The sequence below is a fragment of the Dysidea avara genome, chromosome 14 (assembly GCF_963678975.1).
Source record: "Dysidea avara chromosome 14, odDysAvar1.4, whole genome shotgun sequence".
Lineage (NCBI taxonomy): Eukaryota > Metazoa > Porifera > Demospongiae > Dictyoceratida > Dysideidae > Dysidea > Dysidea avara.
Window position 1 is genome coordinate 13,214,159 of NC_089285.1, and position 26,784 is coordinate 13,240,942.

At 39.2% G+C, this 26,784-nt stretch overlaps 3 protein-coding genes across 9 annotated transcripts; 2 read left to right on the forward strand and 1 right to left on the reverse strand.

The window, feature by feature from the left end:
• Positions 1 to 69: 69 nt before the first annotated feature.
• Positions 70 to 10,995, forward strand: LOC136244869 (F-box only protein 21-like). 2 transcript variants are annotated; one of them, XM_066036407.1, is made up of 13 exons: positions 72 to 349; positions 2,647 to 2,880; positions 4,838 to 4,962; positions 5,086 to 5,360; positions 5,798 to 5,884; positions 7,969 to 8,015; positions 8,095 to 8,191; positions 8,331 to 8,416; positions 8,533 to 8,665; positions 8,855 to 8,953; positions 9,251 to 9,309; positions 9,503 to 9,654; positions 10,736 to 10,995. In XM_066036407.1, the coding sequence occupies exons 1-13, from the start codon at positions 135 to 137 to the stop codon at positions 10,894 to 10,896; spliced, it is 1,770 nt and encodes a 589-aa protein (XP_065892479.1). In that variant the 5' UTR covers positions 72 to 134; the 3' UTR covers positions 10,897 to 10,995. The 2 variants fall into 2 exon arrangements, with proteins under 2 accessions (XP_065892480.1, XP_065892479.1); XM_066036408.1 differs by lacking the exon at positions 9,503 to 9,654 and having other exon boundaries at positions 70 to 349.
• Positions 10,907 to 19,558, reverse strand: LOC136244871 (arginine/serine-rich coiled-coil protein 2-like). Of its 3 annotated transcripts, XM_066036414.1 has the most exons (7): positions 17,605 to 17,736; positions 16,469 to 16,626; positions 16,175 to 16,417; positions 15,979 to 16,076; positions 15,847 to 15,882; positions 14,558 to 14,697; positions 10,907 to 11,398 (listed from the first exon to the last, which is right to left on the reverse strand). In XM_066036414.1, exons 1-7 carry the CDS (start codon positions 17,668 to 17,670, stop codon positions 11,057 to 11,059), a joined length of 1,083 nt encoding a protein of 360 aa, XP_065892486.1. In that variant the 5' UTR covers positions 17,671 to 17,736; the 3' UTR covers positions 10,907 to 11,056. The 3 variants fall into 3 exon arrangements, 2 of the variants coding, with proteins under 2 accessions (XP_065892486.1, XP_065892485.1); XM_066036413.1 differs by having other exon boundaries at positions 16,175 to 16,626; XR_010695602.1 differs by lacking the exons at positions 10,907 to 11,398; positions 14,558 to 14,697; positions 15,847 to 15,882; positions 15,979 to 16,076; positions 16,175 to 16,417 and having other exon boundaries at positions 16,469 to 16,652; positions 17,605 to 19,558.
• On the forward strand, positions 19,526 to 26,720 carry LOC136244870 (GPI transamidase component PIG-T-like). Of its 4 annotated transcripts, none has more exons than XM_066036411.1 (15): positions 19,540 to 19,668; positions 19,727 to 19,769; positions 19,932 to 20,109; positions 20,400 to 20,527; positions 21,313 to 21,416; positions 21,816 to 21,902; positions 22,673 to 22,757; positions 22,983 to 23,077; positions 24,373 to 24,469; positions 24,521 to 24,565; positions 24,622 to 24,672; positions 24,902 to 25,060; positions 25,892 to 26,066; positions 26,119 to 26,223; positions 26,434 to 26,720. In XM_066036411.1, the coding sequence occupies exons 2-15, from the start codon at positions 19,745 to 19,747 to the stop codon at positions 26,657 to 26,659; spliced, it is 1,560 nt and encodes a 519-aa protein (XP_065892483.1). In that variant the 5' UTR covers positions 19,540 to 19,668; positions 19,727 to 19,744; the 3' UTR covers positions 26,660 to 26,720. The 4 variants fall into 4 exon arrangements, with proteins under 4 accessions (XP_065892481.1, XP_065892482.1, XP_065892483.1 ...); XM_066036412.1 differs by having other exon boundaries at positions 19,935 to 20,109; XM_066036409.1 differs by having other exon boundaries at positions 19,526 to 19,769.
• The last annotated feature ends 64 nt before the right edge of the window (positions 26,721 to 26,784 follow it).

Consider the following 26,784-nt stretch of genomic DNA (forward strand, 5'->3'; position numbering starts at 1 on the left):
ACACATTATTAGCGCATGACGCTTTCCATTGCAAGAACTTGGAAAACCGCAGTACAGTAAATTGGATGCGGGCGGTGGACCAGAAACCGGTTTGTTTACATTCTTGTAAATGCGCACTTTTAGGTTCGCCAGTAATGTCTGATATCAGCAGTGTTGAAATAAAGAGAGTAAAGACGGAGACAGAAGAAGATCACCTACCAGATTATTTTGATTGGCTACCGACTGAATTGATCGAATTGGTAGTGACGTGCGGACCGCTGGAGTTGCGCGACTATTGCACACTAACGCGCGTCAGTACGAAGTTTAAAGTGATCGTAGATAGACTCTGGAAGGGACATGCTCAGAAAAGGTATTAATGTGTATTTAAAAAATTGCGCAATGGAAGAACCAGTAAGGCCATTCTCTACTTTAGCCATTATAAATACCTGCCATATAATCTATGCACTGGCCATGTTTAGACTCTAGTGATTGCAGCTGTAGGTCCCTAGTGGGATAGTACTTAATATAAAAGTCTTTGATGGCGAGAAGTCAATGTTTAAGTAGTGGTTGAATGCAGAGAATATCTCAGATCCCAGCTGTTGTGGCTCCTTTGGCACATGCCTAGACTGCATGTTACAGGAGATCAAGTCACCACTGGGTCTGGGATTTTTTTCTGCATTCAATGTTTCAGTTACATGTTTCAGACTCCCTGTACTACAGGCCTAGCCTTCTCACAGGTTCCTAGTGGGATAGCATTTATATAATATAATATATATCTTGACCTATCCACCCTGCAGAGCAGAAGAAACAGATCCATTCTCTGGGGTGGTACTTAGGCCACTCCAAACAAATTCTCTGCTTCCCATCCTGGACTCAAGCATATTTGTATGCAGGCGGGTGGTCATTTCCATTTTTTCATTATAAGATTGGCAGTTTTTCAAGCCATTATTTGCCTGGCACAGCCATAAAAAGAGAGTGTGCATGCTTAAGCTTGTTCCTTCCTTTTTAAGTTGATAAAATAACACAAACGTGAAGTTTGTGCTGACTTGATAGCACTGCTGACATGTGAGCTGACACTGTTTCAAGATAACTTTTACTGAGCCTGTCAGTATGCAAAAATAACTGGAAAATAATGGAAGAATATGGAATAATGGAATATTTAGAGCCAGATGTCAGCGGTGGATGGGGAACAGAGAATTTATTTGGAGTGGCCTTATCTCTAAATGCCAACCTGGAGAATGGGTCTGCAAGGACAAGACTAGATTGAACAGTTTCATTCAGTGATCATAACTATAGTATGTACACGTTGAGCTGAGCTCTGAGAAAACAGCTAAAAAGAAAAGTGCTCAAGAGGATTATCATTTCAGCCAACCAGATGACTAGTGGTGACACTAAAAGTGTCAAGAGTAGACATGTGCTGTTTGGTTCTAGTGACTGTTTGGCTCCATCAGGAAAGGGCCATAACATACTGTACACTTTTATAGCTTCTCATGATTATAAATATTGTATCAGACGGATTTATTCATTCGCTGGACTGGATTACCGGACTGGACTACTGGACTTACTTAAAGTTTGCTCAAACACCTTTTCAACTACTAAAACGATTAGTATACCACACATGGAGGGCTCTACGTGTCTTGCCTTGCATATTAGAGGTGGGTTTAGTGCAGTTTTTGTGAGTAATGTGCAAATTTTATGTCTTGTGGTGAATGGTGTTGGTTTCTAAAACACTATTGTGGTTAAGTCTGGCTATAAAAGGCAAGAAAACAAAAAAAAACAATTGAGACAAGTAGTCCAGTCCAGTAATCCAGTCCAGCAGTCCAGACCAGTGAATGGATACACCCATATTAAGAGTTTTAGCTGGTCAAGCAGTACTACAAAATGAGCCAAATTTCAAAAACTAGTGTGATTGCATCCCTGAGTTATTAAATGTTTTAACAGCTCAGCACAATGTGTACATACTATAACACTCCCAGTTTTGGATAGTTATTTAAGCATTACTGTATGAATGGTTCCTGCACAGTACACAATATAATAATAGAAAAAATTATAGACCAAGTGTGACATGTCTAATGCAGCCACCTGTTTATAACAGCCAGGGAATTAGACTCCCACTGTGTATTTGCTATTAGTACTCAAACGCTCGATCATGTGTCCGATTTATTGCCATATATAACCTGTTTTGTAATAAATTGTGAACTTACACACTATTGTGTAGCAGCATTACATAGACTGTTTGCACTATCTTGTGTGTTCATGCGTGGGTGTGTACCTAGAACAGGAGTGTGTGTCCAATGTACGGCAGCTCAGTTAACCAGTTAGAGCACACGGCCTAGTAATCACGATATCCAGGTTTGGTGGTAATTGTTTAGATAGTAATTGTTATTTCGTTGAACAAGAAACTTTACTCACATTTCTCCAGCTGTTCAATGGTGACCTGGTATCATCTGGGGAAGCAAGTACCATGTTTTGCTTAGCAGGAACTCAGCCTCTATCCATGACATGGTACAGATTGCTTTAGCTTGGAGGATTTTCCTGCAATAACTCAAGTGCTTGAGTGGTGCACAGACACCCAAGTTCTGGCTTGCTGGGTATAATAGTTGTGCACTGCCAGAGGTTTTGCTTCATAATGTGTCCATACATGCATGTATATCCTGTATGGTGTAGATCAACCTGGATAAAGTGGTCCAGTTTACAGTCAGCAGGGGTCAGCTGGTATGAAGTGTGTAAAGAGTGTCACAAATGTGAAAAGGCCATCACTCGAGAGTTAGACAGGCTCTCCAAGCTCGGCTACACTGTTGAAGTACTTGATGAATATGTGATACGACCATTGCTCAAGCTACCCCATCCAGTGGAACTGGTTCAGATTATGCTCAACGATATACTGGATCAGCCACTACTGTAAGTATTTGTGTGTTATAGATTACAGTAATTTACTTTCTGCATTGTTCTGTGGGTAAAAATTATATTACCTGACACAATGGCATGGAATTAGCTTTATACAATGTAGTTTTTGATTTAGCATACAAATTAAACTGCCAAGTCTGCATTAGCATCTAATAAAAGGCATCACTCAAGCATCAGGAGAAATAGTGGTGATGCCATCTTTTAAATTGTAGTTCTTTGTCACTGTCATCTTGATGTATATACACTTAGCTATTTAACTTGTGGACACTAGTATTGACCTAATTATAAAATCGTGTGTGCCTGTGACAACTGGACCAAGTGACCACATAAATTTTATTTTCGAAAACTTTCTAAGCATTAATAAATGTAGAGTGTGACTTATTCAAAAAGGTATTTGTACAGAAAGATTGTTATGTAGTGAGCTAAACTTTCAGTTTAAGCTATTTTGATACACAGATTATTTTCCTGAGACTATAACTACTGTACAAGTCACTGCTATTCTGGTAGCTTACTAGTCCAGTTAATGTCATGTGTAATACAGTAATGGTTAAGCTACACTGATAGTCATAGTGACCAAGCAAAGTGTTCTATTCACATAACTGATGTATAGCTACCGCTGTACAGCGGGGTTTTTTGTGAGGGGAAATTTTCACAACTGACACTGAAACTTTTACTTGTGTATTTTGCCAGCTAGTTATTCACTATACACTATTACAAGCTGTTGGTACAAGTGACTTGAGAATTTTGTATCCTCAAATTTTAGTGAGCTCAATCATTTACATACTTACCCTTTGAAGTTAGCACACTAGCCATATATGGTATATATCCTTATATGTACTTACAGATAATGAAAATAAATGATATAATAATGAAATATTTTGATAGAGTACACAGATTTGCGATACGCATTGTTTAAAGCTTGGAAAACTATCTTTTTTCAGCACTGCCGCAGCTGGTTGTGACCTTTCTCACAAAAGAGTACCATCCTCATCCTAGAAACATCTTACACAATGTAAATCACATTTACGGAATAGTACTAGTCCATATAATATATAATACAGCATTAAATATAACAAAAAAACACTTGCAGGTGGCCGGATATAGAATTTAATAAAATCTTCACATACTCGAATTTTTGTCTCACTGCCTGCCTGCCTGCCCACCTGCCCGCCGGCCCGCCTGCCTGCCTGACCACAGTCACAAGGCTAGAGGCCAAACAAAGCAGTGCATGGCCACCATTTTATGTCACAATAACAAACTCACCAGTGAGATGTGCCTTTTGGGGTTCTGACAAGTGTAGGTCCTCTGCGCCTTGTCTTTCTATTATCTTCAATCAGGCTGCTTGTCTTCTTCTTTTTCATCCAACGAAACCATATCGAGGCATTAATTTCTGTACCAACACTTACTTTCAGTAGCTTCTGGCACTACTATATGAGGTATACTAGTTAGATATCTGCAACTTCACGAATGGGATCCCGTTTGCAATAGGTTTGCAACCACACCCATCAAATAAAGATCTAGTTTGACTAATAGCGATAGAGTATGGAGACCACATCTTAGTAATAAGTAAACAAGATGACCTCACCCCTTATTGGTCTAGCTAGCTGCACACCCCTTGACTGACTCAAGATACTCTAATACAACAGTCACTCTAATACAACAGTCATGTATGATATTCTAATAGAACAGTCACAAGTTACACTGTAGCTAGCTGTGCTACAACAAAAAACTAAATAAACTATTATTTTTAAAATGAAGTATGGATCTATGCAATAAAAAGTAGTGAAAAAAGAGATGAATGATGGTATTACAGCATAGCTTGTAGCCAAAGTAGGAACTTTCCCACCAAGCTATGCTGTAATACCATCATTCATCTCTTGTTTCACTACTTTATATTGCATAAATCAAGCTTATGATGTTTGTGATGTGTGTTAAATTTCCTGTTTGTTAGTGAGGCAAATTTGATCCACCAACATTATGGTCACTACGTATATGAGCACCTCATTCAGCAGCAACTGCTAAAGAAGTTGATAACTTTCTTCTCACAACCTGATGAACACCAAGACTGGGTAGAAGGTGAGATTGAATGCTCTACACACACACACACACACGCTCACACACACACACACACGCACACACACACACACACACAAAGCTATACACAATACTAGTTTAATCCTAACATATTTAATGTTTCAGGTGCCATAATTATAGCTCAATGGATGCAAGCACCATGCACAGTGGATGGCACCATGGTAACCAATCAGATTAATGAAATAGCTCAAGCAGTAGGATTACACATCCTCCAAATGAGGGGCATTAAAGACTCACAAAATATCATGTCAACAATAAAAGGACTATCACTGTCCAGCTCAGCAGTGATCCAATCTATCAATGAAATATTATACAATCAAATGAAGTTCACAGGGAACAGTGAAGACTATTATAATCCTAATAATTCTTATATTGACAAGGTGAGTGTGTTTGTATATTGTGTTTGTAATGTGTTGATGTTAGTATTGCTTGTAATTGTGGTGATAAGTGAATATGCACACTGCACATCAGGCCTTCATGACTTAAGGGGGCGATGGTATGAAGATCCATGTGTGCACACAATATCTGGGGGGCCTGGGGGCAGGAAGTTTTGTATTTTAGACTTTCCCAGGTTGGTTCTGGCAGGAGTACTCTTGCTGCTTGTCATTACTGTTCCTCAGGTGCAGTTCTTAGCTTTGTTTTTGCTTAAAATTTAAAGGAAGGGGGGACTTGTCCCCTGCATATGTATCACAGTACAAGTAGGTACCCAGCACATTTAATGTTAATAGTTTACACACAGACTACTGAACTGAAACTGTAGCAAATACTAGCACAGCCACATGTAATTGCTACTGTTTGTCTGCTATGTATTGTTAAGGTGCTGGAAACAAGAAAAGGTATTCCCATCACACTTTGTTGTTTATATGCGTCGGTTGCAAAACGTCTGGGACTGAAACTAGAACCAGTAAGCTTCTTTGTGTGTGTGTAGTGTGTGTGCGTGCGTGTGTGTTGTGTATGTGTTATGTGTGTTGTGTGTGTGTGTGTGTGTGTGCGTGTGTGTGTGTGTTGTGTGTGTGTGTTGTGTGTGTGTTGTGTGTGTGTTGTGCGTGTGTTGTGTGTGTATGTGTGTGCGTGTGTGTGTGTGTGTGTATGTGTGTGTTGTGTGTGTTGTGTGTGTATGTATGTGTGTGTATGTATGTGTGTGTGTGTTGTGTGTGTGGGTGTATGTGACTCTTGTTTTTATAAATCAACATAACTTTTAGAGAGATAGATTGTTCATTCAAGGGTCTTATGAAAACAAGTTCCACTAGTAATGTGTACATCCTTGGACTTCTATCTATAGACGGGTTTAATAGGAAGGCGTGGTCACCTTATGTAACCTAAAATATCATGTGAATTATAAGTCTGCTGTTTTTGTAGAGCAAAAACGTGAAACATGACATGAGTGATGAGTGTTCACAATACCATTCAGTTGCTGTGCTAATGGATATATCTGCAACAATAAAGTAAGCAATGCTGAATTGCTCCCTAATCCCTATAAAGACCCTGAGACTCGCCCTGAGAGAATCCAGCGTTGGAAAGGGTGGTTTTGGGAGCCAACTTGAGCCAAACTCAGTGATTCACTAGACTCTGTAGTGCATCAACTAGCACACAGCAATTGATTCCAGATAATCTGTTTGAGATTAAATTAGTTGGTTAACAGGAATAATTCCAGTGAAGCTAAATAATGACCAGAGCCTGTTTATTCTGAGTCTGACTAAGCATCAAGTTCTACATACTGTAGAGGGCAACAGTTAGGATTCTCTACTGTAGAATAGTCATCAAATTTTCCAGGTTACCCATGCATTTAATCATGGAAAATCGCAGTATTTTACTCGGTTTTATCAGAGAACACTATTTAAAAACTAAATGTTCTCTTCACCGTATTACAAGAATTCTGCGGATAGAAGAGACAAAGGAAGATTAACTGCATCAAACTCATGAAGTGTATATGAGGCATTACATGCATTAGCCAGACATCAGTCATGTACAATGGAGAGTTGATCATGGCAATGTAAAGCTAGATGACTATATCTATCTATCTATCTATCTATCTATCTATCTATCTATCTATCTATCTATCTATCTATCTATCTATCTATCTATCTATCTATCTATCTATCTATCTATCTATCTATCTATCTATCTATCTATCTATCTATCTATCTATCAAGAAGTTGTCATCACACATTATTCAAGGCTGATGATGCACCGTCCCTCACCTTAGTTCAACCGATTAGCTTGTCCAGTGTAATTTGTGTCATGATAAATTACTATAAAGTAAATGTCTGTATTTGCAGCGAAAGCCTAATATTGTGAGACACAAACCCTGAAGTGTATTCTTTGCATGCACACATGTATCACATAAATGCAGCTTGCATTGCAGACAGGCAATGCTGTAACTTGGTAGTTTCGTTACATACTGTCGGTGTAATGGTTGAAAGATTATCAGACACACGCATGCACTCACACTCACACACGCACTTATGAAAATATAGAATAGCTATACAAATTCACATTCTAAGTTTCTAATGGTGCCTCCACCATCTCCATTCACAACTAGCTCCTCCCAAGTTTAACCTTGCAGCCACAACTAGCTAGCCCTTTTAATCCTTAGTTCTGGTGCAAGTGTATATATACCATACGCTCAAAAGTAGTGTTCCACTGATACAGCAAAGTACTGCTATGATACCCAACAGTGAATTTTACCAACACAGATGCAAATATTGACCATTTAATAATATGCTCAATGACATATAGCTGTATTGTGTTTTATAACTAAATATTTGCCTTACAAGATGGTGAATCTTCTATTAGGATTTTTTTTTTTGTTGCACTAAATTTCAAACCTTCATCATCCCTCAAACTGTACAATTTATTCTGTTCTATTAGAACACTGGTATTACAATACCAATATTGAAACAGCACATATTGGCTACGATTTGATATTGTTCCACTTCAAACTGTATGTTCTGTTAGAGTATATTTAACTTCTATTGTGTCTACTAGGTAAATGCTCCAAGACACTTCTTGTTAAAGCTACCATCAGAAAGCAGGTTAGTGGTAAAGTATGGATTTTCCATGTACATAGTTGCAGACATTGTTACTTATCGTTGGCTTGTTTTATCCACACAGTGGTGAAGAAATCACTTACATTGATGCATTCAATCGTGGGCGGATTTCTCATCAACCCTCCAATCCAAAATCACATCCAGAACTTAAATTATTAACAGTCAGTTTGTCTGATCATTGTGTGTTTACTGTATAACGTTTTGTGTGTGTAGAATACAGTGAAATGTTGTATATTGTAGCCCCTGCTAGAATTTAAAATTCCTTCTTGGACAACCATTATTCAAACTGATTTTGTGTAGGTATATTTCAGAATGTTGGCTAACTTGCTGCAGATATTTGCCTACATGTTACCAAAAAGAACTTGGCATGGTTCTGTTAACAGATGGTATGTTACACACACACTACACACACACACACTACACACACAAAGCCAATACGTATACCTTGGCTGCTACTGTCTCAATGCTTGCACACACATTACACACAACCATACATATTCAGGTCATCCATTCCGATATGCTCAGCAATCAGTCTTCAATGGGAACTGGTTTATGCTGCAAAGCCAGTCCGACTACCCAACACACTAGAGATGGCCATGCACCTTGCCATACGACATCACTACTATGTTGAAAGAGTAAGTCACGGAAAGTATTGTATGTGTAAAGTAGTGTGCTATAACTTGTGGGTATATTTCTATTGTGAATCAATATAAAATATGTTTTCTATGAAAAGGTAGGCTTATAGTACTATAGCTGCTGAAACCTCCACATGTTTTCTTGTTTTCATCTCCAGATTAATGTATTAACAATGTGCTGTCTTTCAGATTGTTGAAGTGGCTGAAGCTATAGGACGCAGTGATAACTTTGAGATGGCATGGCGGGCAACAATGGATGAGGATGATGATGGTAATGAGATACCTAAGGTAATAATGTGTAGTGTAGTGTAGAAATAACTGTATCACGTTTTAATGAAAAAAGTGGCAACTGTAATAGCAATTGTAACTTGAAATTAAACGTATTAGAAATCCTGGGGGTGCAATATATTATATTACAAGCAGGATTGGGGTGTACTTTTAGCATGCTCTTTGAACTTGTGCTGCAACCCTGGTGTCAGCAAGTATCTGGTTTAATCCTTTGTCTATTGGTAGATACCTCAACCATTTGTATATGTGTAGGGTATATGTCAGTGTACTATAAGGTTAATTATTTCTCTGTCACAGGAGAAACGTAGAGCTCCAGAGATGATATGGCACATTGGCATGGTGATGAAACATGTTCTGTAAGTGCTAAATTGTGTACTGCTGTAATCAGGTCACTGTATAATAAGGTCACACCTGTCTACACTGAAATAATCGTAATTTGTGTACAAGTGACCTGTGTAAGTGGAGCTACCTGTTTAATAAGCTCAAGAGTGACCAGAATAGACAGACAGGTTTCACTGTACAGTTCTGTCACCACCCTTCCACTAATAGGTATCACTACCATTGTGTCATATATGGGAGGGACGAGAGCTGCAAGTTGAGTGAGGAATGGCAGCGTCAGATGGGAGTGAGGAGAGACACTGCTAAGAAGCCATTTTATAATGTCTTAGTAGAGGATGGCTCTAATAGATATGCAGCACAAGGTACATGTACTGTATCCTAATAAATTAACGCAGGCAATGAGCCAGCTAGGTAGGGATTCAGAACAGTAATGGGGTTTTAAGACAAATGACTGGTCATTGACGGCAACCACTGTATCAATGGGACCTTTGGCAAATTTGTTAGTTTTTTTTAAAACGCAGCTAATACCAAGAGTAGTAAGACTTGGGAAAACTGGTCTTATCGACTATTCAAAAGTGTCAAGAAATGTATGTAACTTGCCAATAACGTGTACCAAACTTTCACATGTTATATGACCTTCCAGAGTATCCACTGTACAAGTAAGTAGCCCACAGCTAAAATTCCTGCTATTTTAGATGGTTTATACTGACGTTAGATAGTTTTTAACTTAATGTTGACTGTATCAGGTGTGCTCCAAAATGGGTGGTGGGGAGGGCAAGAGGTCGATTACAAAATGAAAGGAATACATAGGGATGAATTAGGCCAAATTATGGGCTATCCAGGTATCAAAACTGGCTAAAATGAAAGGAGATTTACAGCACAGGTCTTTATTCAACACCACAGAACTGTACAGCCACATAGAGCATTAGGGATCCAAACCACTCATACAAATTGCCATTGTGCTTGGGAAAGTAGTCAGCAAAAGCAGACCACTCAAGTCTGATTTGGTTGTGAAATTTGATAGTTCATTCATGTAGCATTGTGTTCTTGGTGAAAAATCAAATCTGCTGTCATGGATGTTAAGACCGGTTTTCCCAGACCCAGTCACATAAGAACTCTTGCTAATACCATACCTACCATTCATAGCAAACTTGGGCTAAAATTTGTGTCAAAATCTCAGTTATTAGCAGAATGATGTAAGCTTTAGGGTGTGCCTGATGTGGGGTTGTGTGATGATGAAACTGTTATTTTGGTGACCAATATCAACTAAAAGTGAATCTTCATGGACTGCTGTATATCAGCAACAAGCAGGCACTTGTGAGAAAAGAGTCTCTTGATGTTAGACTATTTGGGAAGTATAACTTGCCTTAAGGGTTTAACTTATCAGATTTTTTTCATTATTGCACAGCCCCTAATATCTACTTACATTATGTACTTCAACAGAAAATCTACAGTTGTGTCCAGAGAAGGAGCTAGGCCCCATTCAACACTGGGAAGTTAGCAAGTACTTTGTGAGATGGACCGGACGAGTTTACATTCCTGGGGGAACACTGAGCAAGTGTTATCCAGAGGATGTGGTGTATCTGAAGAACAATTACACTTAAATAGTAAATGTGCAGTCACCTATATGTTTATATAATTTCAATGACATAAATTACAGTAACATTAATATTTATAATAAATACCTCAGTATTTATAAAGAAGCAGTGGACAAATTTTAAAAACATTTTGCTTATCATGTATGCAGTGCATTGTTTGTTTAAACTATTTATCTTCTGGACCTTTCTCACTTACAACTCCTTCAGTTTTTGTTAGGTTGCTTACTATACTGCCACCAAAACCGAACCCGACGCCTCTTGCTCTGTGTGTCAAGAAACGGGACTCCTCATACTGCTGATCAAGGTCTGCCAACAGCTTGTTCTGCTTGGTAATGATCTCACTTGACTTCTGCATTGTATCCTGATTCAGCGGCTTGTTGTCGCCTTTCATTCCCATCAGCCGACGGAACTTTTCCTGGGGGTCTTCGCTGTTATCTCCTGGTGTGGAGCCACCTGATTGGCTGAATGTAGCAGCATAAGCATCCCATTGTGTAGAGGTGGTTGGTGTCTGTAGGGGTGTAATATGTACAATGTGTGTATGGTGTACTTTAGGGACCAACTCTACAGTGTCATAGTGAGTGTATGGACTTCAAAAATATTATGAACATTGTGGGTTAGCTTCAGTGTAGAGCTGGGCAGTATAAGATTTGTCAAAGCTGGTATGCTTTATAAAGACACATGATAGTGTGTCGTGTGACCAAGTACAGCCAGTGCGGGCATGTGACACAAGCGTGTGTTTTACAGGAACCAAGAAAATGCCGTTTTCATGAATCCATAGCTCGAGAAATTAACCATTTTTGCTGGGGAAACTCCTTTGGGGTGGGGCACCTTCTGAATCCGCCCAGCCATCACTGAGATATGCGTCTTCACAGTTCGTCTTAGTTTCTTTGTACTATTCTTATTCACAATACTTAGAAAATCACTATAACTCGCACATGCTTTAGTTGATTTTTCTTCAAATTTTGAGGGCAGTAAGAATGTAATGCAGCACGTTTACGGTCCAAATTTCGTACACATTGGATAAAGAACAAGGGAGACAGAGTTGTACACGATTTTTGAAGGAATGAATGACTTGAAAATTGGTCTGTATGTGGAGTAACTATCATAGTGCAAACCTTTTGTGGTTTGAAAGAAATTGCACTAACAGTCATGGAGTTAAAACAAAAATGCCAACTATGTGTAAAAAGTGCACAATTGAGTTTTGGCATGCCTACCAGGTAAACTAGTTAATGGAATCAGCTGAAAATAGGTTGATTGGTAGATTAATTATTTTAGAACAATCTTTCAGTGGTTTACAAGGACTCAGTTTAAAAACCACTGAGTTACATTATGAAAGTCAACTAGTTGTAACAAGTATGCAATCGAGATACTCTAATAATGCAGTCACCCTAATAGAACATTCAGATAAGTCTCTCTATTAGAACGTTCGGCTACAATCCAGTCACCATGTAGAGAGTTCAGCTAACCCAAAAGAAAGTTCAACTACAATCAAGTCACCCTCTAGAGAGTTCAACAACAAACAAGTCACCCTAAAGAGAGTTCAGCTACAAACAAATAACCCTGTGGAGAGATCAGGTACAAATATATCACCCTGTGGAGAGTTCAGCCACAAACAAGCCACCTGTAGAATTCAGCTTAAAAAGTCACCCTAGAGAGAGTTCAGCTGTAAACAAGTCACCCTGTAGAGATTTTAGCCACTCTGTGGAGGTTCAGCCACAAACAAGTCACTCTGTAGAGAGTTCAACTACAAACAAGTCACCCTAAATAGAGTTCAGCTGCAAAAAATCACCCTGTGGAGAGTTCAGCTACAAACAAGTCACCCTGTAGAGATTTTAGCCACTCTGCGGAGGCTCAGCCACAAACAAGTCACCCTGTAGAGAGTTCAACTACAAACAAGTCACCCTAAAGAGAGTTCAGCTGCAAAAGTCACCCTGTGGAGAGTTCAGCTACAAACAAGTCACCCTGAAGAGGGTTCAACTACAAACAAATCACTCTGTAGAGAGATCAGCTACAAAAAAAAATCACCACGTGGAGAGTTCAGTTACAAACAAGTCACCCGGTAGTGAGTTCAAGTCACCCTGTAGAGAGTTAAGCTTCAATAAAGTCACTCTGTAGAGAGTTGAGCTACAAACAAGTCACCTGGTAGAGAGTTTAGCTGCAAACAAATCACCCTGTGGAGAGTTCAGTTACAAACAAGTGAAATCAAAGGTGGCGGCCAAGAAATGACTGTGATGGTAGGTTAATGACAAAAATTTTAATATTATACGACAATTCAGGTAAATTTGGTGACGAATGATCGTAGTGAAACTTGGGAGAAGGCAACACAAATTCACCTGAATTGTTGGGCCACACCCTTTTTTCATAGCTTGGCTGTTTTGGAAATATCACGGTACAAATACATACCACAGTATGGATTGTATTTGTAAAAGTTAAATGAATAAAGTAATATCAAATGAACTTTCTTTAGGACAGGGTGCTAAAATGCAATTAGAAAGTTATTTTTCACATTGGCAAATACAGGAAATAAACAGGATGATGTTATGAATCAGCTATTATTGTATTATTGTACTGTATTAATGCTTTGCAGTGACCAGCACTGAAGGTCTGCAGCAACATGTGCTGCAGCCTTAGGATTACCTAACCTAATTTCAAGGACTTAGACTTAGTGACTTATAGCTGAAAAGGTGTAACAGAAAAGGGGCCAAAGTAAGGAAAAAAAATCCCTCCATTGGCATGGCCCGTGATAAAATATCACCCAAGAAACTGCCTCGATTTCTCCTCATGAGTCAGACGATATGACAGTTTTGGTTGGGTAAAATCTAGCCCAAAAGAGCCTTCAGATTGACTCGAAACGTTTTCATCAAGCTGCTACAGAATTATTTAAAAAAAAACTATTAATGGAATTTCCACTGAATGCCTGCCTGCATGATGTGTTCAGGCAAGCATAGCGGAAAAGTGGCTACAGCTACGGCTTTCACAGAAACGCTTCGAATTCACTTAAGAAGAAACCTTTGGTACATTGATAGTCATATAATACATACAAAACGCCATAACCTGACCGTACTTCGTCCTATCAACTTTGATGTCATGTTGCTCCTCATGTGATGGCGATTCAGTTGATATATTATAGATATCATGTGATTAATTCAATGTTCTACAAGCACTGTGATGATATGAAAGCAAAAGGAGCCAAAATGATTCAAAGCTTCGTAGTGGGTGAGTTCCTTTTTGTATGTTAATCTGTTTTTTTTTGGATGAATGCTTCACAAGATATGCCTGTTTGAAACTACACATGTAAATTGGCAAAATCTATCGTGCATTTTAATTTCGTATATGTATGATCTAGTTTTCTGGATTATGCAAGTTTAAGGGCTAAACAGTATTTTCTAAATTCATCCGGTACGGTAACGGTATCATTAAAATAACTTCTCCTATGATACGTACCGGTATAACCACTCAGCTCTATTTCAATGCTATTAATGGGACCTCTAAATTATTATTAAGTGATATTCCTATAATGACCACCACTAGCTTAATGGCAACGTCAGTAAAGTAAAATTTGAACTAAAAGTGACCATTATCTTTTTCAACTATAGACATAACATACACTCACTCCTACTTAGCAGGAAACACACAGACACACAGGACTCTAACTAGCTGTACTCACTTTCTTCTTCCACAGTTGTTTCCTCTTCTCTTGGACAACTTGGTATTGCTGTACACTCATGCCACCAGGTCTGATGGGACGGTGGTGCTGCATCACTGACAGTGCATTCTCCAGCCTCTGCTCTGGAGTAGCTCCAGGAACTGTACAACGAATAGTCCATGATATAAAGATGGGGTTGTTACACACTATACCCTACACAGTGGAACCTTTCTGTATCAGACACTTTGGGGGTACGCCTATATGGTTTTCCTCTTTCAGAGGTGAAACTGTGTGGAGTGAGACCTATTGGGACCAAAATGTTTGTCCTGGTTTTCTATTGTGCCCATAATCAGTTACAGCTGACACATGGACAAACTGAAGTAAAATATTACTGCATTGGGTACAAGTACTGCTGGGCTATGTGCTGTAGTTATATGTGAAGTGAATACCACACACCAAGTGCCTTTACAGTACTTTAATTATGTCAGCATATGTGACCCAGTCTGAGAAAACCGGTCTTATTGCCCATGTCAGTAGATTCACTTTTTACCCAGGACACAAAGCTACACGAATAAACTATCTAATTCCACATTTAAAATCAGCTAGACTTGAGTGGTCTGGTTTTGCTGGCTGCTTTTCCCAAGCCCAGTGGCGATCCGTACGTGTGGTGTGGGGCCTCAATGGAGCTCTGGTCAGCCTGGGAATGACTGTATGTGGCTGTACAGCTCTGTGGTGTTGATAAGTACCTCTGCTGTGAATTTCCTTTCATTTTAGCCAGTTTTGAGACCTCAATGGCTCAAAACTTGGCCTAATTCATCCCTTGGCCTTCCTTTTCAATCTTTGAACACCATCTTTCCTGCCTTCCAGGGCCCCCACCCAATTTGCAGCTCGCCTGATACAGTCAACCTCAGTTTAAAAACTATCTAAAATGGCGGGAAACTTAGTTGTTGGCTACTTGCACAGTGGATGCTCTGGAAGGTAATGAATTGGTGTAAAACGTGTGAAAATTTGGTATACATAGCTTCAACCATTGGCGAGCTACAACACACTAAATACTTAAAATTGGCATTTCTTGATACTTTTAAACAGGCGATAAGCCCGGTTTTGTCAGACTGGGTCACATATACCGATGTCAGCATATAGCACCTGGTATTACATTGAACAGGCTGAAATCAAGACTATACAATTTATTGTTATATTGCTACCTTGTTATGTGCTCTTGCCAATAGCCTAACACCACCAAAATTTGGTAGTAAAAATGACTAACATTACAACTCAAACATGGAAGATAACAAGTCACTACTACTCACCATTGGATGTGGTGTCATCCACTTGGGCTGACTCACCTAACACAACAAAGAGAAGAGACATTTAACCCCCTCCCCTGTCACCACTTAGCCACTACTGCTGCTATTTAAAAATGATGACAGACATTTGGCTACCTGTTGTGTTGCCATCAGGCTGCTTGCTACGATGAGGGATGACAACTGGAGTAGAAGGGTATCTTCTTTTGACTGGTGATCTTGATCTCCTATCTCTCCTGAATACAAGACACACACTAACTGGATACAAAACACCCACAACAATTTTCAGTAGAATACACACTACAGGTGTATCAACAAAACACACATTTCATACCTGTGAGGTGACGAGGGTCTACGATTTCTGCTGTATTGTCTTGGAGGGGAACGACGACCATAGTGACTTCTGGCCTCAGGACTGCGTGATCTTGACCTGCGACGCCTTTCTTGACTGCGTGATCTTGATCTTCCACGTCTTTCTTGACTGCGCGACCTTGACCTGCGGCGTCTATCTGGAGGACTTCGTGATCTTCGACGTCTTTCCTGACTGCGTGACCGTGACCTTCTGTAGCGATTTCTTCTATCAGGAGAAGACCGACGCTCAAATCTTGGTGGACTACGTGATATTGACCTCTCTCTGTAGCTTGATCTTCTTTGATTGCCATGTTGATATGGTGGATCAGAACAATGATCTGGTGAAGATGATTTGTCCCTACTACTGCTTGATGATGCGGAGGTGGATTTCTTAGAGCTGTGTTCATCACTATTCTCAGCTGGTGGAGGTCCCGCCTAGAGGAGTTACACACTGTTTGATGCTTGTGAGGAGAGCAGCAAAATAAGTAAACAACTGTTCTCATACAAGTACATCAACTATTATACACTATTAACATTTTAATGCACCTATCAATATTGTCACCTACTACCCCCTCTCCGGCAAGGGTGGGAGAAAGGTGTGGATTTTACTTTTTCAAAAATCAAATTCCCCACCAATGGGGCATGGCGAGTGATCATATCCCCACCCAGTGAAAGTACATTATTCTTGCAGGCTGTAAACTAAAATTTTGAAGTCAAAAAAAATTCCCCACTAAGGCCACATAAACTTAATTATTAGTTTTTAATCCCCACCCGCATCGCCATTTTTCTTACCTCATCAAGGCTTTTTTGCACCACTGGTGGCTAAGGGAGGCCAATTAGCACCTTTTATAGTTGGTACCTTGCTAGAGCAGTCTAAGAAAATTGTCATTTTAGCTAGCTAATCAAATATCTAGTTAGTAGAAAACAAAATAAAAATCTGCCTTCCTGCACTGCTATTACGAGTACAGGAGGATGAGAAACTAATAATAAATAAGTGTATATGGCCTAATGGGGCAATTTTTAAGGTCAAATTGGATCAAATCTCCACTATTCCCCCACGTAGCAGGTCCATCTCACTTCAATCAACTGATGTCTCTCCAGAGATGGGCCGCTTTGATGAGCACAGAGTCCAACCTGTTTTATCTTCTTCTAACAGTTGTCCAGCACATGCCAACTGGTGCTGGGGGTGGTGACAAGGGCAGACCATCTAGCCCGGGAAAAAAAACTATTCCCCCACGTACGCCCTGGAGGGGGTAGTGGGCTTAGTATTGACACTACAAAACTAGTAATGAAATGTTACACGGTCGAATCACAAGTAAATGTATGATTTATTCTATTTAATTATCACCGTGTACACGAATTCGAATGAACTACACATACAGAAAAAAAAGAAGATATTTTGGGATCACTTACTCCATTTTCGTTTTCTTGTGATTCTTCAGGCGACGACGAACCGTAGTATCCTACTATGTTGTCCATATTGTCGATTCAGATTCGATTGTGGTATCGAATAAGTTTCATTGATTTGTCACACAATAGGGATTTTCCCTAACTATTTACTAGTGCAAATTGCGAGATAGACTTAGCACAAATTTATTGTCCAAAACACACTTTCTACTGGCTGTAATTATTAACACAAACAATATACTGATTATTAGTTATCATAAAAAAATTCACAGTATTTTTACAAGTTGAAATACCCATAGTACAAGGACATGCATGCAAGTAATAAATGTTAGGAGTTCCAGAGAAACTGATCATCCTGCAGCAAGTTAGCAAGTGCCTTGTTAAATGGTTGGAAAAAGTTATTCAAAAGATTCCTAGTTTCTGTCAGTAAAGATTGGTTGTGATAAGCAGTGTGTTGGTTGAGGTTACTGTACTCTATTGAGCTAATCATGTCATCAAACAGTGAATCTGGAATGGGATCCAGACCAAGAAATTCAAACAATTGTTTAATTACAAGAGGATTAAAGTTTTCTGACTTGATAAAGAAAAACTGTTCACGAGGAATCACTGATAGCCATTTGACAACATGGAGGTAATATAAAGAAGCGTGGAGCTTTATTGACTGACACCCTAAACTATCCGGCTCCCATGAATACAAACATCTAAACAGAGACTGATGCTTTTGGCAACTAACAAACCAATCCATAAACTTTACAACAACTTGGTGAAACACACGGGGACCATTTGATGCGATCAGGCTGATCTTTTCATCAGTTTTACAATAGTACCAGAATTCTGAATACAGCCTGTCCACTGGGTTACGTAATAAAACTACGTATTTAGCATTTGGTAATATGCGTGAGAGAAGCAAGGGTATTTCACACCCAAAGGTTTTGGTGGGCGGCAAGTGTACAAAATTATCCCACATAGTTGATACACTGGCATCACATGTCACAACCTTGGGATTACCTTGTATTCTCTCTGCAGCACGATCAAAGTGGTAAATGTACCTCAACACTGACTTCAGATTGTCTGGAAACGTCAATTCAAATGTGTTATGGGTAAGCCAGTGTATTTCCTTATGGTTGGGTCCTTCAAACTGAGGGTGATGAGTTAGGATGTCATAAAGAGTTGTTGTTCCTGATCTTGGGAAGCCCACAATGTAAAAGTATGGCAGGCAATGTAAGGTCTTGGACTCATTTTGCTTTGGGAATTTCACCAAGTCAAATAGATGTGTGGATTTGTCATAAAATCTTGCTACATTCCCTCGCAAGAAGGGTATCCTGTATTCTCCATACCAACACGGGTTCTTGAACTGTGGCAGAAAAGTGTTAGGAATTAGCACCCGCATTGAGGCAAATAGTGAGAAGAATGCTGTGGATGCGTCACTCTCACGATTAGGAACATCACAGGCGAGAGCCGCCTCGTCTTTGAATTGTACTAAGTCATGAGTGTCGCTATACTGTAGTGATCTGGGCAGTGACATATCATGTCGACCGACACCACACATTTTTCCACACGGCAGTATTCGAGCTAGTTGCACCTGAATGTGCATGTCGACCTCGTTGTAGAGATACAGTATTACTGTTAGCATCAGTAATGCTCCTGCTAGAAACACTCTAGCGATACAAAAATAAGAAACAGACGAACTCCATCTTTCCATCACACTACCCGACACACAGGGGTCTATTATTACCAATTATTTACAAGTTTGGCGCCCCTTGCTGAAAGGAAATTCAGCCTTATTCAGGTAGCACCAGACTGTATTTCTCACACAGGCTACACTCTCCATTCTGCAATACCATTGGGGGGAAAGATCATGATTTATTTGTAGCGTTCAGCACCTCCAAACCAGCTCTCCGAATCCGTCGCCAGAGCAACAAGATACTCTGCGTTTAGTTTAGTTTGAAGCGCATGCGACTATATGCTGATAAGCATGGAGCTGTACTTGAAGGCATTGCTGTTTTCGCTGGTCTTGTTCGCGGTTAGTTGGAGGGGTAATGCTGAAGGACTAAGATATTACGAAGAGCTGTATGTTAGGCCGTTGTTGGATGGAAAAGTCATGAATCATTTTGTGTTTACGACACAGTGGGATGTATCTCCGGAAATGTTAAGCCGTTCAGCAGTCAACGGTAATACGGTACTATAGTTATTTTGTTTTCGTTCAATCAGAGATTATAATCCATCTAGCGTTTCTTAAGTTTAGGCACGTGTAAAATTAATTATTGCTAATTAAACCATTCATGCACATAAAAGTTGCATGTGCTATGTAATTTTGCAATTTTTTTTTACAGCAGAGTTCCACTATGATATATTTCCCAAGCCTATTGGTCAAATTATACAGACTTATGGTGTTCAAGAATTTCATCTCTCTTTGACCAGAGGAAGGTGGAAAACTCGGCTATGGGGATATCCTCCATTGTTTACTCCACCAGGAACTGAGGCTTGGGCATGGTTCTTGCCTGGGTTTGGGTAAGAGTTGCTCACAAAATGTAATATAGACTTGTGTGCACATGTGGCATATATGTGCAGTGTATGACACACACACACACACACACACACACACACACACACACACACACACACACACACACACACACACACACACACACACACACACACACACACACACACACACACACACACACACACACACACACACACACACACACACTCACGCTACATAGTACTAAAGCTTATAGTAATAATAGTATCTGTCACCAAATGATACATATAGTACTTATTTCTGATTATTCCTACAGCACTTATACTCACTGGAAGGGACTGGTGAACAGCTTGTCTGGTTTATTGTGTACATCACTTAGTTCCATCGATGTCTCCTCCACCTACCGACCATCTCATTCCTTCATGTCATCCACTGCTCTCATTGGTAAAACATTGTATGTAGATAGTCATGGTATGTGATGTGTTTCCATAAATATATGTTGTTCTAACTGTATGCAAATTCAGCTGAAATCTAGGGAACGAGAGCAGCCCATAACTTTAGTATGAAAACAGCAATTTACATGCTGTATGTGTTATAAATATCATGCTTTTGCTGAGTATATGTTAAACATGCACAAACTACCATAGCATAAATGTACTTGACATATGACAAACATGTCACTGTGCAGGGGCGTACCGAGGGGGGTTTCCAGGGGTTTCAGGAAACCCCTTTGGATTTTACGCAACATTAAAAATTGAAACTTCAGGTTTCCAGAATCTGGAATCTATCATGGAACAGGACACATTTTAAACTTTTATCTTAGTTAAATAATAGTTTCTCACATGATAGCAACACCTACAGCATTGTTCAGAAGGTGAAAAGATCAAGATACTCTAATAGAGCAGTCAGGTAATATAAACACTACTCTAATATAACAGTCACTTAACTGTAGTGGAAACCTCTTTTCAACATTCCTGCATATGCACTTATTCAAAACATGTTTTTTTTACACAAGTTGCGTTTAGGCTGAAATTCTCAGGTAGGTGGAACCACTGGGGGGGGGGGTTTTAGGTTGGCTGCAGATGTCACTATAATGACTATATATTATTTCTTCCATGTATATCTCTCAATCTCTAATAAGACACTCAATCATGATATTAGTCTTGTGTATGTACATAGAGTAGTTGTAGAGTACAAGACTCTGGTGACTTGTATTTGTATTCTCATAGGAAACATTTCATCACTACAGTTGTACTATGCTGCTATGCCTTGGGAGACTGTTTGTACAGAGAACCTCACTCCTTGGAAGAAATTGCTACCCTGTGAAGCCAAGGTATTTCTTGAAATTTTTCAGTCAAATTAGTTTTTCTTACAGAATTTCTATTGCGACCTCTGTAGTTTGCCATTTTAGTAGGCAAGCTACTAGAACGGCACAAGTAACTGAAATTTTAAGAATATTTATTGACTGAAAGCAATATGATCAATGTATGCCCATTTTGCTTGTCTATACTACTTTTAGAAAAATACTGCTTTTTAACATGGTTACTATGCTCAGTGGATTAACATATGATATAGCATAAACCAATTGACATTCCTGTGAACATGGTAACCTGTGATGCAGTTTTGGTGCCTGTAGTTGATTATTAAACAATGAATAAGCTAAAGTACGGCTTCTATTTAAGTAGTACTCCTACCCAGATTATAGTCACTAGTGTGATACTGTGTTTTACAGGCTGGGCTGGCTCAGCTGTTGTTGGCTGATAAATTGTTTAACAATCTGTACCACTCACTTGGGCTTCACTTGGTTACCAACTGTCTGGTAAGTACCTGTGTGTGACTAGTATTTAGTGAGATACTGTTATAGCCAGTAATTTAGGAGTACAATATGGACTAATATTTCTATACTGCTAACATTATTGACAGCTGAGATGAATTAAAATTATACCATATGGTGTAAAAGTTCTAACTGGGAAATTTTTACAGTTTTTATTTTGATGTGTCAAAATATTTTCCCTCTCAAAAGTTTACATTTGGTGTATTAAACTATTTTTATTCAAAGTGCTCAATCATCCAAATTTTCCTTTATCAAATATTTGCACTATATGACTGTAGCTACTAGTCTGTTTGCATTCGTGTAATATCAAGCAACTGCTTTTTGTTATACAGTTTACAACAGTGTTGCCCGCCAGCAAGGGGAGTCTACATTCCAAGAAATCGCTCCAGCCATTTCCGAGATACGAACTGTCAAAGTTTCGATTTTTTTTCTTCATTTTTTTTTCTTCTTCATGTTTTCGCACACTTGCAAAAATTGCACAGCGTTACTAGTTGTTTTGACTGTATAACAGAAGAAATAGGATCAACACAAGCATGTTGTACATGAATGTAAAATGATAGACTGAAAAAAAAGAAAAGAATTAGTGTAAACATTGTACCCAAACTTGAAATCCATAAAATACTGTAATAGAATGTCACGATTGAATATCAGAGATGCTAAGAACCCTTTCCTTGTATAGCCATGTTCTTAAACCCAGTTGTGCGAAGTTTAAACAGCTATAGAGATGCTAACATGTTACACTGATGTTGCTTTAGGATGAAGGATGTACCAATGTTGGACTACAACTACAGATGACCCTCACTCTAGTTCATAATCCTACCACTTTAAATGATGTGACAGGTATGTAGTGTGTAAATAGGCAACAAACAGTACTGCTACAGTTTTAAAATGGCTTATCATGTTTATATCGTAGCTATGTGCCTTGTGGTGTTCATAAACTAAGGTGTATCACTCTTCTCCTAGACTCCCCTCTCTTTGTTTCCAGAGATGGCTATTTCATTTAATGAACACTGTATATATCCCATTGTGACCATTTTGAATATGTCCCATGTTACATGTCCACAGAGTGGTCGCTGCAACAACAGTATGGGACCAGACTCAAGTCATCGTGTCCACTGGCCACTGCAAGCACAGTATATATTGACAGTACTGGCAGTAAGGTGTGTGTGTGTGTGTGTGTTTGTCTGTGTCTGTGTGTGCATGACTTGGAGGGCATGTAGATTCTTTAATTTTTAATTGTTCATAAGCATAGCAAGTTATTTGGAGAACATTCTGAAGATGCTTAGTTGAAGTCCTGAAGTAGCCTCACGCTGCGCGAGGTTGTTATATTTGAGAGGTGTTACAGCCTCATAATTTTGTGCAGCCTTCCATTCCATTGTCAATTTCATAGCTATTAAAAAGCTAATGTGGTGTCCTAATTTCACTAAAGATGCATCAACTAGCAATACCACAGGTCCTCCCACTGAAAAGTAGGGCTGTAGAATCTAGCTAATCTTCAAAATGGAAGATGACAAACATTGTACATAGGGTTGGCAATGAAAAAATCAACCTCTACAGTTTCTTCTTCAACTCTGGGTGATCAATCCTACCCAAGTCTACATCAAAACCGTAGGGTAATAATACGGTGATTCCCCTTGTTGTTTCCGTAGCACGCATTTTAGTTTTCCACGATTTTTCAGTTTTTAAAAATAAAAATGGGCAGCAGCATCAACGATGCTGTTTAGCGCTTCAATGTTTCCATGAATGGTACGTAACATGGTGGTCATTATACTATTGAAATCAGATGCGTATTCTTGGGTATCCTGTGAGTTTCTATATCATAGCGTAAGCGAGAGCATCAGCGTGCATTGGCACATGAACACTATAAATCTCCAAGGTCCAAAAAGGTTCCTGGGAGATTGTAAACCAACCTTGGACTTCGTTACGTGAGTTTCAGTGGATTGGTTTTTTTATTGCAGACATGTCAAGCGCTGTTGTAGCAAAAATTGAAGTACAACGAATCACCTTTTAAGCAAGTGTATTTTGTAGAGCACCTCACCTAATAACCCAAAAAAGCACTGAACAACATTCTAGAATTTCCTGCCCATTTTTATGAATATGAGCCAAAATCAGTCAAAATTTACTACACGGCTATATCTCTAACGGAAGACATTTGGTCTCCCTGTTTAAAATTGGACCATTGGTAGGCTCCATCCCCTGAGTTACAAGTTAATCCACAGGTGGTCGATTTTTTTATTGCCAACCCTATTGTACATATGCCTACTGCTGTTGGCAAGTTACGATGACTTGTAATGTTGATCTATTTCAAAATTAATGACTTGTGATTTCCTATGGTTACATCAATGCAAACTTCACATACATGTACAGTTGTATCTATATCCTCTGTCATAATATGGGTTGTGTGTGTCTACTGTTACTGTAGCAAGTTTTGTGTGACATATTTTTATATTCCCAGGAGGTAGCAGTAGAATACAATGTTAAGCCTTCTACCAACTTGACAATGAGACATGGTGACACTGAATGGGCTATGTACAATTTGACATTTCACAAAGGTGGGACATTTCATTTGATGACTGGTGTTACAACTGCATGATTGTTTCCAGGTGAGAGAGTCAATTTGAACACAGCTCTGACTTGGAAGAGTAAAGGTAGGAGATGTACATTGTGTTGTATTCTGTTCAGTACTGGCCTATAATAATTTCAGAAACAGTCAACCATCCCTTGCCAGTTGTTGATGTCATGAGCTACATCACAGGTAAGGACATAATGTCTGACCATACACTTGCCTGCATGTTAAATCTATGCCCTTCTATAATACAAGCAGCACATTAGATAGAAAAAAAATATCTAACTCACTAATATTTTATAGAAGAACTATAAGAATATTTTTACTTTCTAGACAAAATGTTTGCGTGAAAATGTGTCCTTGGGTCACTGAAACAATCATGTTTCAATTTACAACAATGTTGTTTCAATCACTGTAGGATCAGGCCATGAGTGGGGAGGGCTGGTGGTACAGTTGTGTAATCGTCACCCTACAGAGAGTGTGAACACCTGGCTACTCAGTATGGTGCCATGGTTTGTGCGTCTCTACTACCACACCATGACTGTCACTATTGATGGCTCATCTCACACCAAGGAAGGTACTGTACGTACCTACTAGTACAGCTACTATGTAATATTGGGAAGTGCACTACATCTTTAGTGTCCTTCTGGTGCTAGGCCAGGCACACAATAGTTACTACAAATCTAGTGTGAAATTTATGTAGTCAGTACAGTATCTGCTGGTAATGTGTGCCATTGGCTTGTTGCCATTGCACAGATGTGTTCCATTATTCTAAACTGAATGTATTGAACTCATTAAAAGCTATATATAAGTTTCTGATTTACCCTATTTGTGTTTCTTATACAAAACTAACTTTATTTATTTATTTAATGGACAAGAAAGAAAATAACATTAATTAAGCTAATAGGCCAATGGCCTCTTGCTATGTAAGATTTCTGTCCAAAACATATCCAACTTCCTGTCGTCAAGTGCCTTGCATAGCCAGACTACTTTTTAAACCTCATGATGACATCATTGGCTCAATTTTTGGCAAGACGGAGTCTGGTCCATTGGCTGAGACTAAACTGTTACCAAATTGTGATCACTGGCAATTTGCTACCTTCAGGTATAGCAATGTAACAACAGCTTATACAGTGTAAGTATTGTACATCGTAATCTTTTGTGGTAAACTCATGTTCTGCCTATGCCAATGAAGTTAATATGCTCAACTTTATAAAACTTGATGTATGGAACTTTGCCAGACCCTATCTTGCCTATCAAGAACATCACAAAGTCAGACATTGTGGTCAGGCTCAACACACACTATAGAATATCACAGTATGTAGTATTGCTGATGATGCAGTAAGTTCACATTACAACTGATATACGAGTATCTTTGTGGTTTACTACAATATCCCACATATTCTAGAGGTGATATCATATCAAGTGTACACTCCGGCAAAGGATAGGACACGTCCTCACACACTAGAGATGATGATGTCACTTCCAGCTCACTCCACTGTCACCATCAGTATTGAGTTTAGGAGGGCTCTGCTCAAGTGGACTGAATACCCTCCAGATGCTCATCATGGCTTTTATATCAAGTTAGTTAGAGACGTGATCCAATATACGTTACATTACTTCCTTAATTCCCAGTTCAGCCACTGTTACAACACTACTACCACTAGACTACTCCAATGTCACATTACTACCTCATCAGTGGCACCAGTTGAAGGGTTACCACAGTGACCAGCCTCATAGGTAGTGATTAGTAGCATTACATCACTGACTGTCATGGAACCTGTTAACATTGACACAACATGATCCAGACAATTGGTCCCTAAGTGTTAGTCATTTAGTACCTATGCTGGCCTGACAAATCAGGACCCTTGGTATTCGGGACGTGTGGTTAGTCCATGTTATACAGGTTCCACTGTGAACAGCATATCATTGCAATTTCACTACTTGCAGGTCTGTAGTGAGGATATATTCTGAGCCAATATTAGTGACACTGTCCACTCCTGATTTCAGTATGCCTTACAATGTCATCTGTTTTGTGTGTACTATTGTTGCCATTGGATTTGGTTCCTTATACAACCTCAGCATAAAGGATTTGAAGCCAGCTAGCTCAAGTGATGAACGACTCATTGTTAGAATTTGGAAGAGACTAAAAAAATTGTTTGTATCTAAAACTTAGAAATATAATTGTATTAGTGGAGTGCATGATAATTTACACATCATTGTAGCTTTTGAGAATAGCGGGGTTTGGAAGGGGCCAGGGGGGGTGCACCTAGGCAGTAGGTATCAGGGGCGAATCCAGGG